The sequence below is a fragment of the Furipterus horrens genome, unplaced genomic scaffold (assembly GCF_987537825.1).
Source record: "Furipterus horrens unplaced genomic scaffold, mFurHor1.1.pri manual_scaffold_6, whole genome shotgun sequence".
Taxonomy (NCBI): domain Eukaryota; kingdom Metazoa; phylum Chordata; class Mammalia; order Chiroptera; family Furipteridae; genus Furipterus; species Furipterus horrens.
Genome location: NW_028327176.1, coordinates 17,664,605 through 17,677,901, shown reverse-complemented (window position 1 = coordinate 17,677,901; position 13,297 = coordinate 17,664,605). Strand labels below are relative to the sequence as shown.

The 13,297-nt window shown below is 40.4% G+C and overlaps 1 protein-coding gene across 1 annotated transcript; it reads right to left on the bottom strand.

Annotated features, from left to right (window-relative positions):
* Window positions 1–891: 891 nt before the first annotated feature.
* YPEL5 (yippee like 5) lies at window positions 892–12,841 on the bottom strand. The gene is made up of 3 exons (XM_090281093.1): window positions 12,663–12,841; window positions 3,861–4,025; window positions 892–1,831 (listed from the first exon to the last, which is right to left on the bottom strand). The coding sequence occupies exons 2-3, from the start codon at window positions 3,999–4,001 to the stop codon at window positions 1,607–1,609; spliced, it is 366 nt and encodes a 121-aa protein (XP_090137219.1). The 5' UTR covers window positions 4,002–4,025; window positions 12,663–12,841; the 3' UTR covers window positions 892–1,606.
* Window positions 12,842–13,297: the final 456 nt, after the last annotated feature.

The window sequence follows — 13,297 nt, the reverse complement described above, 5'->3', positions numbered from 1 at the left end:
TTAGGAATCTGAATGTAATCAAAGGCCAGTATGGAAATGAATGGGAATGGATGTTGTTTCTTAATGCTTGAAGATGTAGTCCATGGTGAAGGAAAGAAATTTGTGTCCACTTATTTCAAATGCAATATTATACACCTACTTATTCAGATCCCTATGCCTCTAACCAAGAGCCCAAAGACGAATAAGAGAAACTTAATCTTAATTGTACTAAGAAGTTACTTCTAGTATCAATGACAGATTTTACTAATTGAGGCAAATTTCCTTTCTGGACAAAGACCTAGAAATGGTGCACCCAACATCCACCCAAATTAGCCAATTTTAATCTCATTTATTCCACCAGAAACAAATACTAGACTATCTAGAAATAGTTTGGATAAAGAAGCATTTACATTTTAATACTTCTTAATGTTGTGAATTCTGGGCTAAAATAACACCCTGAGTCAAATTTGATCCCTTTCCACTTGAAGGGACCAAGTATAGTTTCAATTTCAATAGCTGAATTTCTTAGGGAAGCTGAGAAAATAATGCTAATGAGAGCGAGTGCTTTGATAAAACTATTAGGCTTTACCGACTCGTCAAAATCAAAGCAAAACTGAGGATAGGCTGAAATGCTTTGCAAAGCAGTATTTTTAGACAGACTGCTTCATCCACCACCCCCCTTCTTTTAGAACAGATACAGATGAAATGCTTTCTGCATGAACGCACACTGACATTCTGTTCAACTGTTTTCTAAATACAATACTGTGGATTTAAACAGTATGTTTTAATTTAAACAAAGTGGTATTTTACACACAGTCAGTTCAGCTTGAGATGAAAAGAAACAGTATACTTATCAAATACTCTGCTCTTTTAAAATGTTTTTCTTTTTTTTTTAAGTAACACAGGACCAAAAACATTCAACTATTACTTTATTTATATTACTATGCTTAAGTTACATGGAAAGGACAACCAAACAGTTCTGCCCCATTTTAGGAAAAGTTTCCAATCAACACCAATTACATGGTGACAAATAACTAGGAATGGTGGCATCTCTGGGTCAAGACTGACAAGGAAGAATGGGCTCTGGTGCTATGGTTCATCTCCAACAAGAATATGGCACAATGGCCAGCACAAGCCATACTAACACTGAACCTTTAGCACTGGTCACAAATTCGGATCTCTTCTCGGAAGCTAGCAAATCAAGTGAAATAACTGGGTTAAAAAAAGTGTTCTTTAAAATGAAGCCCAAATAAGTTTAAAAACCATGCTCTTGACACATTTTCCTTTCAAAATTTACATAAAACACACTTTTCCATTCTAATAGCCCAGACTTTTTTCCTCATGTAGTCCACCATGTAGCTGCAGATAAGACTATTCTGCTTCGAGATGTAAAAGTAGGGGAAGAAATTTAACAGCATCTGCATATTTTCTCTACACACTGTTGTTGGATGGAAAAGAGGGAAAAAAAAAAAGGAAAGAAAGAAAGAAAGGTTCCATCTTAGATTCTCATAACCTCTTGTTCCGCAGTTCATGAATCCGACTCTGATGCTAAGGTGACAGTGTATGTAAGTAGATTTTTGTTTTCAGTGAAGGAGACCTGGGAAAAGATGAAGTTATCTCTCTTTCTTCAAGAGTTATCAGATGGTACATGCTCCTCAAAACCCTCACTCTCTCGAACTAGAGCACGTTCCAGGATCACGCGGCCTTCCTTATAACGCTGGCTGTCTTCAGTAGCAAACTCATAGATCCATCCCAGTTTGCTATTGCAGTTCTTACAGCTCACATCTCGAACCATGTGGCGGCCAGTGAGCATAACCCGGTCTTGAACTTCACTGTACTGCAGGTTAACTACCTAGGAAACATGTGAAAACAAGATTGCAAAGGTGAATAAATTATTTGCCAGAAAGTACACAATATTTGGTGCAATAACAGCAAATTCAGAAAAGCAAACAGCAGTTACTTTAGCCCAACCTACAATACCCTTTCCAAGAGCTATTTTTTGAAGCTTTTGGGACAGATAAACATCTGGAATTGCCCTGCACTGTACATGTAATGTGATCATGCATTAGTGTGTTGGTCCAAGCCACACTATATATGCTATCTACAGTTCTAAGTTGTAGTGAAGAATCCTTGACTTGGAGACATAAAATGTAGGGTTGGATCCAACTATTATTATTCACCACTCAATGATGAGTGCAAACAAGGCTACCAATGTGAGAGACCTAGTATACAACAGGCATTTCATTAAAGTTTGCCAAGTTTGTTTCTGAAAATACATTTTATATATAAACAGACTGGGATAAGCCTACTGTAGACTAGGCATTGCAATAAGTAGGTTCAAAAAAATCTGTGAAGAATTTTCCATGGTTCTGAATACTCAACAATCCTCTGTACTTTACTTTTCTGTAAAGGGTCAGATAGTAAATATTTTTGGCTTTGAAGTCAATATGGTCTTCCTTGTGACTATTAAGCCTGCTTTTGTAGCACAAAAGCAGCCATAGATAATATATAAATTAATGAGCATGGCTGTGCTCCATTAAACTTTATTTTAAATAAAGCAGGAAGCTGGCCTGCCATAGTGTGCCAACTCCTGATCAATATCTAGAGAAAGATCAAGGGGTAGACACTATCAATTCTGTGAGAGAAAAACTTGTTTCTAAATTGACAGAGGGCTGTCCACTGGGGAAGTTTAGCTGAACTTCTAAGAGCAATACCCTTGCACTAGTTCTGTTCCTTAGCCTAAAACACTTATTGGGTTGGCCAAAAAGTTCTTCTTTTTTTTTTTTTCATAAGATGGTTCTAGTAGTGCTTGGTTTTCTTTAACATCATTCAAATAAACTTCATTAGACTGTATAGTGACAGCTGTCATATCAGCGTCCATTAAAAAAACTTACCAAAATTGGTGAATTTTTGTGTAGCCATTTTAATACTGAAGATGGGAGTAAATATACAACATTTTTAGCATATTATGGTTTATTATCAAGAAAGATAAAAAATGCAACTGAAATGCAAAAAAAAAGATTTGTGCAGTGCATGGAGAAGGTGCTGTGACTGATCAATAGTGTCAAAAGTGGTTTGCAAAGTTTCATGCTAGACAAAGCTCCATGGTTGGGTAGACCAGCTGAAGTTGATAGCAATCTAATCAAGACATTAACTGAGAATGATCAACATTACACCACGTGGGAGACAGCCAACATACTGAAAATATCCAAATCAAGTTACTGGTGAAAATAAAAAACGTGTATTTGACGGAAAAAACTACATGACTTTTTGGCCAACCCAATAAATTCAACTTTGCTAGTATACATTAGACTCCTGAATCAGAAACCACATCGACCAATTTCAAAGCAAACCAGAAATTAGAGCTTCAGATAAACTACACATTTATTTGTAAATCAGGAAACACTCTTCCAGTTGGAAAACCTATGTAATAACCTAAATCATAATCACAGGGGTGACTGGTGAGCAGACATTAGAGTAAGAGAAGGTTGTTAGATGATCAGTATTCACTTGCGGTAAGTTATGAGAGCCTAATGCAGCTATTTCCCTATAAAGATAAATCAGTGATATGGTACGGGGATGTCTCAGCCCCTTCCTTCCAGAGTCTGTGAAGTCACTACTATATTCCTACACTGAATGTTTTCTGAATGGAGACCACCCTTCTTACTATAAGTCCTTCAACTTCCAAGATTAAAAATCACATTCTAGTAATACCTTCCTGAGGTCCACTCAAAGACAAGCTAGTGGGCAATTATTTCTATAGGTTGCAGCTCTCATTCCAAGTCTTCCTGGAATCTCTAAGCCCTGAGTATTGTGGTACTATTGTCAAATATATCCACCACTCAACCCACTTAGAAAATGAAACTGATTTTCCCACAAACCTTGTTAAAAAGAAATGCTCTGCCAGTGGCGCCTGTGAATCGAGTGGAGATGAGTTCTGAGCGGTTGGTCAGAATCGTATCGCAGTTTGCACAAGAAAACAGACGAGTACCACCGATGTGATCAAGGAAAATTCTGCCCATTTTTATAGTTGAAGTTCTAAAAACCTAGAAGCAAACAGAAAAGAACAATAAGTGCTTTTTGATTAAAAAATTGTTGGTCTCTACTGGGTGGGTCATTGAAAACCACTTATATATGTGGTCTCTGCTTTGAAGTATTGAATTGTAAAATAGTTGACTTTGAACAAAAGGATCTAAAGTTCATGCACTGAACAAATAAATAGGCATAGGCAAGCTAAGACTACTATAGAGCAGTGATCCAAGGAAGTACAGTAGTCCGTCTCTATATTGTGGTTCACTTATCGCGGCCTAACTGTATCACAGGATTTTTTTAAATATTATGTTATTTATCGAGGATTTTTCGCTATATCGCAGGATCTTGCGGTACTGTATACATATGTTGTTAAAGTTATGTAGGTTTAAGAGTGTAGAATATGTTTAAGAATGTAAGTAGTGTTTATAAAAGTGTGGAAAAGATTAATAAGGGAGTGGGACCGGTTTATAAGTGTGTGGGAAGGGTTTATAAAACCTTAAAATATACATAAATACTAAAATAAGTGTAAGGGGACAACTATAATTGAAAAACCAAAAAGTAAAATAAATGTAAGGTTCCTACTTTGCAGATTTTCACCTATCACGGGGTGGGGGTGGGGGGGCGTCTAGAATGTAATACCATGATAAGTGAGGGAATACTGTATACACGCTTAGGCAGGAAAAGGAATGGTTATCAATTCTCTTTTGGTTGGAATGGAAAACATAGGAAGAATGTGAAATATCAGAAACTGAATAATGATAAGCACAGGTAGAGAGGTGAGAAAATGATTTAGCGTAAGTGTTAAGTATACATTCTGAGTATGTGTAATTTGAGAAGAGACTTGTGGGACATGAGATGGGTAAGAGTAGAAAAAGGGGCAATCAGAAAACAAGTGGGTTTCTGGTCATCAGGTGTACCTACAACCATACAGAAGTGATGGCACTAACATGAGTAAGTTTATAATCAAAGTTAAGGTCAAACCCATCAGTTAAAGCTTTAAGATTTTTTTTTCCTTTTTGACTTCCAAGCAAAAGACAGTAATTTAATAATCTGAACTTTTATAAGTACTATTCCCAGATAATTTTATAAATAAGGCCTCTTTGGTAATAGCTTTTCTTGGTTCTGAGTTATTAAAATCCTTAAAAGACTGAAATGAGGGAAGTATCAAACTTGATTGTTTAAGCTGGCAGCCTATTATCAGTTTATCTGAAATTACTGGAAACAGTGAGAGGCCAGGCTGAAAATATAAGTGAAATTCATACATGATACGCAGATCATATTTCAGTAATTGTTTTCAATTTCCTCCACCTTCAATAAATAACACATTCAGCAACCCAGAATTTTCAATTTCTATTTTAATAGGACTCTGGTGAAGCAATCACATTTCAGAATCTCTACCTTTCTATAGAATTTTAAAAAATTCACAGTATTTCCCCTGCTCCCACACATGCATAGCCTCCCTCACTATCAACATCTCCCACCAGAGCGGTTCATCTGTTACAATTAATGAACCTATATTGACTCATCATCATCACCCAAAGTACATAGTTTACATTAGGGTTCAATCTCAGTGTTCATTCTATGGGTTTGCACAAATGTATAATGACACATAGCCATCATTATGGTATCACAGAGTATTTTCAGTGGCTTAAAAATCCCTTGTGCTCTGCCTATTCATCCTCCCCTCTGGCAATCCCTGATTTTTTTACTGTCCCCATAGTTTTGCCTAATTGGAATTAACAGGCATCCAGTATGTAGCTTACGACTGGCTTATTTCACTTGGTAACATGGTTTAAGGTTCCTCCATGCTTTTTGATGTGCCGGTTTATTTATCCATTCACCTACTGGAGGACACTGTGGTTGCTTTAAAGTTTGGCAATTACAAATAACACTAAAATTACGATTAAATTATGAATAAGACATCATGTGCAGGTCTTTGTGTGGACATATGTTTTCAATTCTTTTGGGTAAATACCAAGGAGTATAATTGCTGGATCATATAGTTAGAAACCATACATTTTGTCATAAACCACCATATTGCCTATTAGTAATCAATGAGAATTCCTGTTGCTCTACATCCTCGGCAGCATTTGGTATTGTCGACGTTCTAGATTTTGATCATTCTAATAGGTGTGTAGTGGTATCTCGTTTTAATTCACTTTCCATGATGACATATGATGCAGAGCAGCTTTTCGCATGCTGTTTCCCACATGTATATCTTCTTTGGTGAGATGTCTGTTAAGGCCTTTGGCCCATTTTTTTAAAGCAGGTTGATTTCTTACTGCTGACTTTTAGGAGTATTTTACATTTTGGATGATAGTCCTTTATCAGATATGTCTTTTGCAAATATTTTCTCTCAGTCTGTGGCTTATCTTCTCATTCTAAGATTTTACTTATTTTTAGAGAGGGGAAGGGAGAGAGAGAGGGAGAGAAACATCAATTGGTTGCATTTTGCATGCCCCCAACTGGTGACCTGGCTTGCAACCCAGGCGTGTGCCCTGAACTGGTGACCTTTCGGTTCCCAGGCTGATGCTCAATCCACTGAGTCACACCAGCTAGGGCTCATTCTCTTGACATTATCTTTCATAGAGCAGAAGTTTTAAAGTTTAATGAAGTCCAGCTTATCAATTATTTCTTCTCTGGATCATGCCATTGGTGTTACATTTAAAGTCGCTGCCATACCCACAATCATATAGGTTTTCTCTTATCTTCTAGGAGTTCTATAGTTTTGCATTTTACATTGAGTCCTGTGATCCATTTTGAGTTAATTTTTGTAAATGGGGTGTAAGATCTGCTTCTAGAGTCCATTTTTTTGCATGTGGATATACAGCTATTCCATACCATTTAGTAAAAAAACTATCTTTGCTCCACTGTATTGCCTTCTCTGTCAAAGATCAGTTAACTATATTTATGTGGGTCTATTTCAGGGCTCTCTATTCTGATCCACTCATCTATTTATCTGTTCTTTTGCCAATACCATACTATCTTGATCACTGTCACTTTATAGCAAGCCTAGAAGTCAGTTAGTGTCAGTCTTTGACTTTATTCTTCTCCTTCAATACTGTTACCTATTCTGGGTCTTTTAGCTTTCTACAGAAACTTTAAAATCAGTTTGTTGATATTCACAAGGAAACTTGTTAGAATTTTGATTGGGATTGCACTGAACCTACAGATCAAGTTGGGAAGAATTAACATCTTGAAAACACTGAGTCTTCCTATCCATGAAAATAAAATCTCTCTCCATTTACTTAGTCCTTATTGATTTTATCCAATTAGTTTTATATTTTTCCTTATATAGATGCTATATACATTTTGTTAGATTTATACCTAAGTATTTCATTTTTTTGACACTAATATAGATAGTATTATTTTTCAATGTAAATCCACTGATTCAGTGCTGGTATTAATACACATACACACAAATAAATATTATGATATCTTGTTCTGGCAAACTGCTAAATATTTTCCTTAGCAGGGGCCAGCAAACTAAGGCATATGGGCAAAATTCAGCTTACCACCTGTTTTTGTATTACCCACAAGCTAAGAATTTCATAATTTTAAATGGTAGGGGGGAAAAAATCAAAAGAATATGTTATGACATAGGAAAATTACAAGATATTCAATTTCCATTTTCTAAATAAAGTTTTATTGGGAAACAACCACAGGCATTTATTTATAACTGGTTGCTCTCTCACTACAATGGCAGAGTTTGAGTAGCTGCAACTGAAACCTTATGGCTTGGAAAGATTACAATATTAAATATCTAGCCATTGACAGAAAGTATACCAACCCCTGCTTAAAAATCTGGAAGAGAAAGAGCCTTTCATTTAGAAAGTAGACAGTCTTTCTCAGGGAAAAAAAGAACAAACCACTTGGCTGGCATTCAGGTTCAAGGATAACTTAAGTATTTGAAGTCACTTTAATCCTGCTCCTCTTTATGGTTTTTCCTAGGTAAATTCTTTAACTTTCTGTAATCAGTTCAGCATGCTGAAGATCAACTATAAAAAGATTACAAAAGTAGATACTATACACCCAGCTTCTCCCTTCTCTTCTCACCTTACCTCCGGGATTTAAACAATAGCTTAGATATTGGGTTGGCCAAAAAGTTTGCATGGTTTTTTCTGTAAAATAAAAGACACATTTTTCATTTTCACCAATAATTATTGATTTGTATATTCTGAGTATGCCAGCTATCTCCCCTATTGGCTTCTAGCGGGTAGAGGCCAGGGTGCTACTAAACATCTTCCAATGCATAAGACAGCCCCTCAGCAAAGAATTATTTGGCCAAAACATCAATAGTACTAAGAAACTTCACAAACCTCTCTTGACACATTCAATCAGTCACAGCACCTTCTCCATTACACTGCACAAATTTTATTTTGCATTTCAGTTGCACTTTAAAAATGTTGTGTATTTTCTTCCATCTCAATAATAAAATGGCTATACAAAAATTCACCAATTTTGATAAGTTTTCTTTTTTTAAGTGCATGCTAATACAACAGCTGTGAGAATACAATCTAACAAAATTGTTTCTGATGAAGTTAAAGACAACTAAGCACTACTAGAGCCATGCTATGGGAAAAAAGTAAATAAACTTTTTAACCAACCCAATACTTGAACTCTGGAGTCAGACTGCCCAAGTTCAAATCTCAGCTCTGTCCCTTAAAAGCTGTGTCAACTTTGGTAAGGTTGGTAAGGTTTGGAAGGTCCCCTTCCTCATCGGCAAAACAGAAATAGCAGTATTCATCCCTGAGTTGTAAGAATTGGAGATAATATATTCTTAGGACAGTGCCTGGCACACAGTAAATACTAAATAAAGGTCAATCTAATAAAATGGATTACCTTCTTCAACATTCCCCACCCCAACAAACTTCCCTCTCCTATTGCAGATAAAGGAAGGCTCAGAAAGGATATGAAACAAGTAACAATTAACTGGCTTCATCTTCTGTTAATTACTGCAAAGCTAAGTGACCAGGTGCAGAAATTACAAGCAGGAGGAAAGTTAGAAACCTTCTGAAGCATCTCAAATTCTAAGTGTCACAGTTCTAGGTCTTAAAATAGGCACTTGTCTTCCCCGTAATTAATAATCCAGTTCAGATTCAATCCTACCACCTCTACCAGCCCTAAAAATATCAGGAAGGAAAACAATAGGTATCGATTTACATTTCTAAGGACCCTCTTATGGGAAAATACCTACTTCACAGATAAGACTTTTCCTTTGTAATAGAATTATTTCCTTAGAAAACCACAGAAAACACATACCACCAGAACTGAGAGGGGCCCTTCCACTGCACCAGAAGGTGGTGGTGGGCGAATTCAGGTTACAAGTCTCTCCTGTAGGGAACTGAATGGGCAGGAGCCTAGTACTGCCATTCAGAAGAGGTTGTTTAGTAAATGGTTTCTTTTTGTAAATGGTTCTGCTAAAATGGAAACATGAAGACGCATGCTTGTATTTTTGTTTTTCAGTTTCTCCTCCCTCCAAAACAAAGAAATGAACAAAACTCAAAGAACTTTTAACAGTGTTGGGTTGATTACTATAATTGACATTTAATGTTACTGTAATCTCATTAACTATTTTCAAACTGATCTGTGACTAAAGTCTATTGAAAACTTACAAAGGAAAATACATTTGAGTTTATCCATAAAACCAATTTTCCAATTTTTGTAAAAATACTCACCAAGCTAAGTTTTCAGTTACACAAGAAAGCTGTGCTATCTTTTTCTTTTGCAATACCTGACCAGTTTCCTTTGCTATGTCAAATGATGAATCAGATTTTCATTTGACAGTACCTTTTATATTTTTGTTCTTGACCCTAAAATAATGCCTTTGTTGTTGTTAAATATTTTTAAGTTTACTGTGTTTTTATAACACTTTTTGTTTAGTCATCACTAGGAAATAAGACTAGTCATGTAGAACTCGGTGAGTCACCTAAACAATCCAGTTGGTAATCTCCCCAGTTTTTTTCGCAAGACAAATTCCAGATCTCTCCTTTGTTGAGATGCAGTACCATGAGTCAAAACAGCCTCAAACTGAATAGACTGAATACATCTTAACTATCTGGGTTCCTGATTCAAGTGTCAGGTAGCGAGTTCATATCATAGCCAAAGTCAGTTCCTACACGACCCAGACTTTGTTATACAGGATTACCAGAGAAACTGCTATTAATTTAGTCAGCCACTTAAGGTACTTTAAAACTTATAATGATATTCTGGACACAAAGATACTTAGGATTAGCTTCACAACTCATGATTATATAAAGGCATATCTCATGGACTGGCTTTTTTGGAGGCAGGTAGCCAGTTAAAGCTCTTCTTTTAGACTTAATTTGGGCCTTATTTCCTTTCCCTTTTGGTTTCTAAACGTTTTTCTCTTTTCTATCACTTAAGTAGAGCAAAAGAAAAGGCAAATAAGTCTAGGGATAAGTCCTCAATGATCCTACCAGGTATTATTTTAGAAAAATCCACATGGATTTTATTAATCTTTTTAGAAAAGTTGGTAAAAATATAATTTACTTAGTTCCCCTGTTACAGAGTTGAATTATTTACTTCGGCACAATTCATCATCTCCTCCTACAGATAAGATCATTCCTACAGTTAATCATAAAAAAATAAAAATAAAAAAGCCCACCAGTTGGCCTGTATTGGGTACTAAGCTGGGTGATGACACCCTCTAAAAAGGTAAACATCAGTCCCTTCCAAGGAGCTACATTCTACCTGGTGCTCCAGTACATACCCATAAAGATTATGGGATATGTGGGAAATATCCCGTGTGCCAAATTGCAGAAGCTTCACCTTCTTACTATTTGTACATGCTCCAGGCCTGTCTTCTGCTCAGAGGTCACTGCCTAATAGCAACCCAAAGCTTCTTCATCTTCTAGGTCTAATCAATACCAATCCACTTCAGAATGCTTCCAGTTTCACCTTCCTTTATCTCTCACTTCCCCACTTTAGAACTCTTATAACATTCATTACATAACTCACAAATATTTAAGTTTGTACTGTTACACAGTTTCATTTGTCTGACTTTTCACTGAACTGTAAGTTTTAAGAGAAACGATTCTAAATTCTTTGCAGTTTCCTTCTTACCTAATACAAGTATGCAATAAACTTAGGAAAAGATACACCAAGACACTTCACCTCTGGCACAAATATGTGCCCTGGAAACACTTCATCACCTTGGTTCCTCTGTGTTGGAAAGTAGCTGCAACACTGCAAATGTGGCTGTGCAGAATTAGCCAACATCCTATTACCCCCCCCCCGTTACTCCACCAGCAAGTCTAATTTTCCAAAAACACAAGGTTAGCCTGAGGTTACCGCACGTTTTCCATCTGTCAAGGAGACATGGAATAAAAATCCTCAAATTACCAAAAGGGCTCTGTAAACAGAAAAAGTTTAAAAATACATGAGCCGCACGCTTTCCAGGCTCTCTCTTGGAGGAAGAAATAATAGATGGTGTCAGGATTAAACCTATCTTTGTAGTAGTTCAGTTTTCCAACCCCTGCTGTTCATAGTACTCATTGTCCTACCTACCTAGAGGACTGCAGAATAAAGGGGTTGCAAGAGCGCGCCTTCCCTCACACCAGCGAGGAGGCAGGACGCGGGACGGCCGCGCGACCCTGATCCCGACCCGGTGTGCATCCGGCCCGCAGCCCCGCAGGCCCGGCCGGCGCGCAGCACGCAGCCCCAGCTGGCCCCAGCTGATTGCGGGCACGTGACACTGCAGGCCAATAGGGAGGGGCCGGGGCGCGGAGCGGTGGGGCCTCCCGAGGAACAACAAACACCGGCCGAAACAGCTGAGCGGGCGGCTGCACCGGGTCCTAGCCGGCCTGCCGCGTTCCCGCGACCCGGGATGCCCCCAAGCTACCCAACAGTCGCACCACGCCCTCGCCAGGCCAACGGGGGCTCCCACCCCCGGTTCAGCGTTCAGTTGGGGAGGAGAGCTGGGTGGCGAACCCGGCGGGGAAGAAAACAAAAGCAAACACCACCCTCCGCAGCGGCAAATGCCAGTCGGCCGGGGATGTAGTCCTTTTTAAGGACGGGCCACGTCACGGCAAAATCAGGGCCCCACCACTCGGAGTCAAGTTCGGACAGGGGCTCGGCGAGGCGGCCAAGGCGGCAGGCCTCCCGCGGACCACAGCGGCGCTGAGCCTGGGGCGCGCCCCCGACACTGCGGCGGGGACGCGGCTCGTGGGGGCGGGGCAGCCGAGGGGGAGGGGAGGCTCGCTAGCCAAACTGCCAGCGGTGGAGGCGCGGAAGGCCTCGGCGGAAACCTGCAGGGACTCTACGAGGCGGTGCAGCGGGGACCGGCCAAAACCTGAGACAGCGGCGGGAGGGGCGGACGCCGAGCTGAGGGGTCGCGGCTGTGGCGGGTCGCGCCGGTCGTCCGGGCTGCGCGGCGGGGGCGGGCCGACGCAGCCGCCGTGCCTGGGCCTTACAAAGAGGAAACAGTCCAGCTTTCCTGTTCGCAGCCCCCGTCGCCACGGCCGCCCAAATGGGTCGAGGGCAGCTACTTTGGGACCCCGGAGATACCGCGGCGAGGAAGAAGCACTTCCTGCCTGGGCCCCCGCTTCGGACTGATTCCCGAGTGCTTCGAAGCCGCCGACCTAGGGGGCTTCCTAGTGGGCTCCGAGCCCAGCCCCCGCCTGTCTTACCGCAAGTGGCTGTGAGATTCGCGGCTGCCTGCGGCTCTTCCTCTTCTCAACTGGATGAAGCCCCTCGGCCACCCTAGTCTCTAGGTTTAATCAGGCCCCGGCCTTGGCCCCGCCTCTCCCTGGTTGGGCCTCAGCGTCAATCACCCAGCGTGGCTCCGCCCCTCGAGCAGTCAGTTTTTTCAGTTGGCTCAGAACGTCCTTCATTTCTAGGCTCCGCCCCTACCCTAGCACCCTGCCCCTTCCGCTGGGCCCCGCCCCTTTTCTGGTTCACCCTCCTCCCCCAAGGCTCCAGCTCCACTTCGCACACTGGTCCACCCCTCCTGAAGCTCCAGACCCAGGGCAAGCTCCAAGCAGTCCGCCCCGCCCCTGACCCAACACCTCGTACAGCCAATCAAAGAGGACAACTCTGCCCCCTCTCCAGAGGTGTCCAATGTGAAGAGGCTTCGGGTCCACCCCCTTCCCAGCTGAGAGCAAACAACACAGCGTCCACGTGAGTCAGCTTCTTAAAGGGGACAGCTCAGCCTAATTGCCGCGGCTGTGAGACCTCACTCGTCATCATCGTCACCAGGTGGTGGCCAAGGCCTCGCTTCCTGAAGTCCTAGCTTTCTGATCCCAGTGATAACGAATGAAAACAA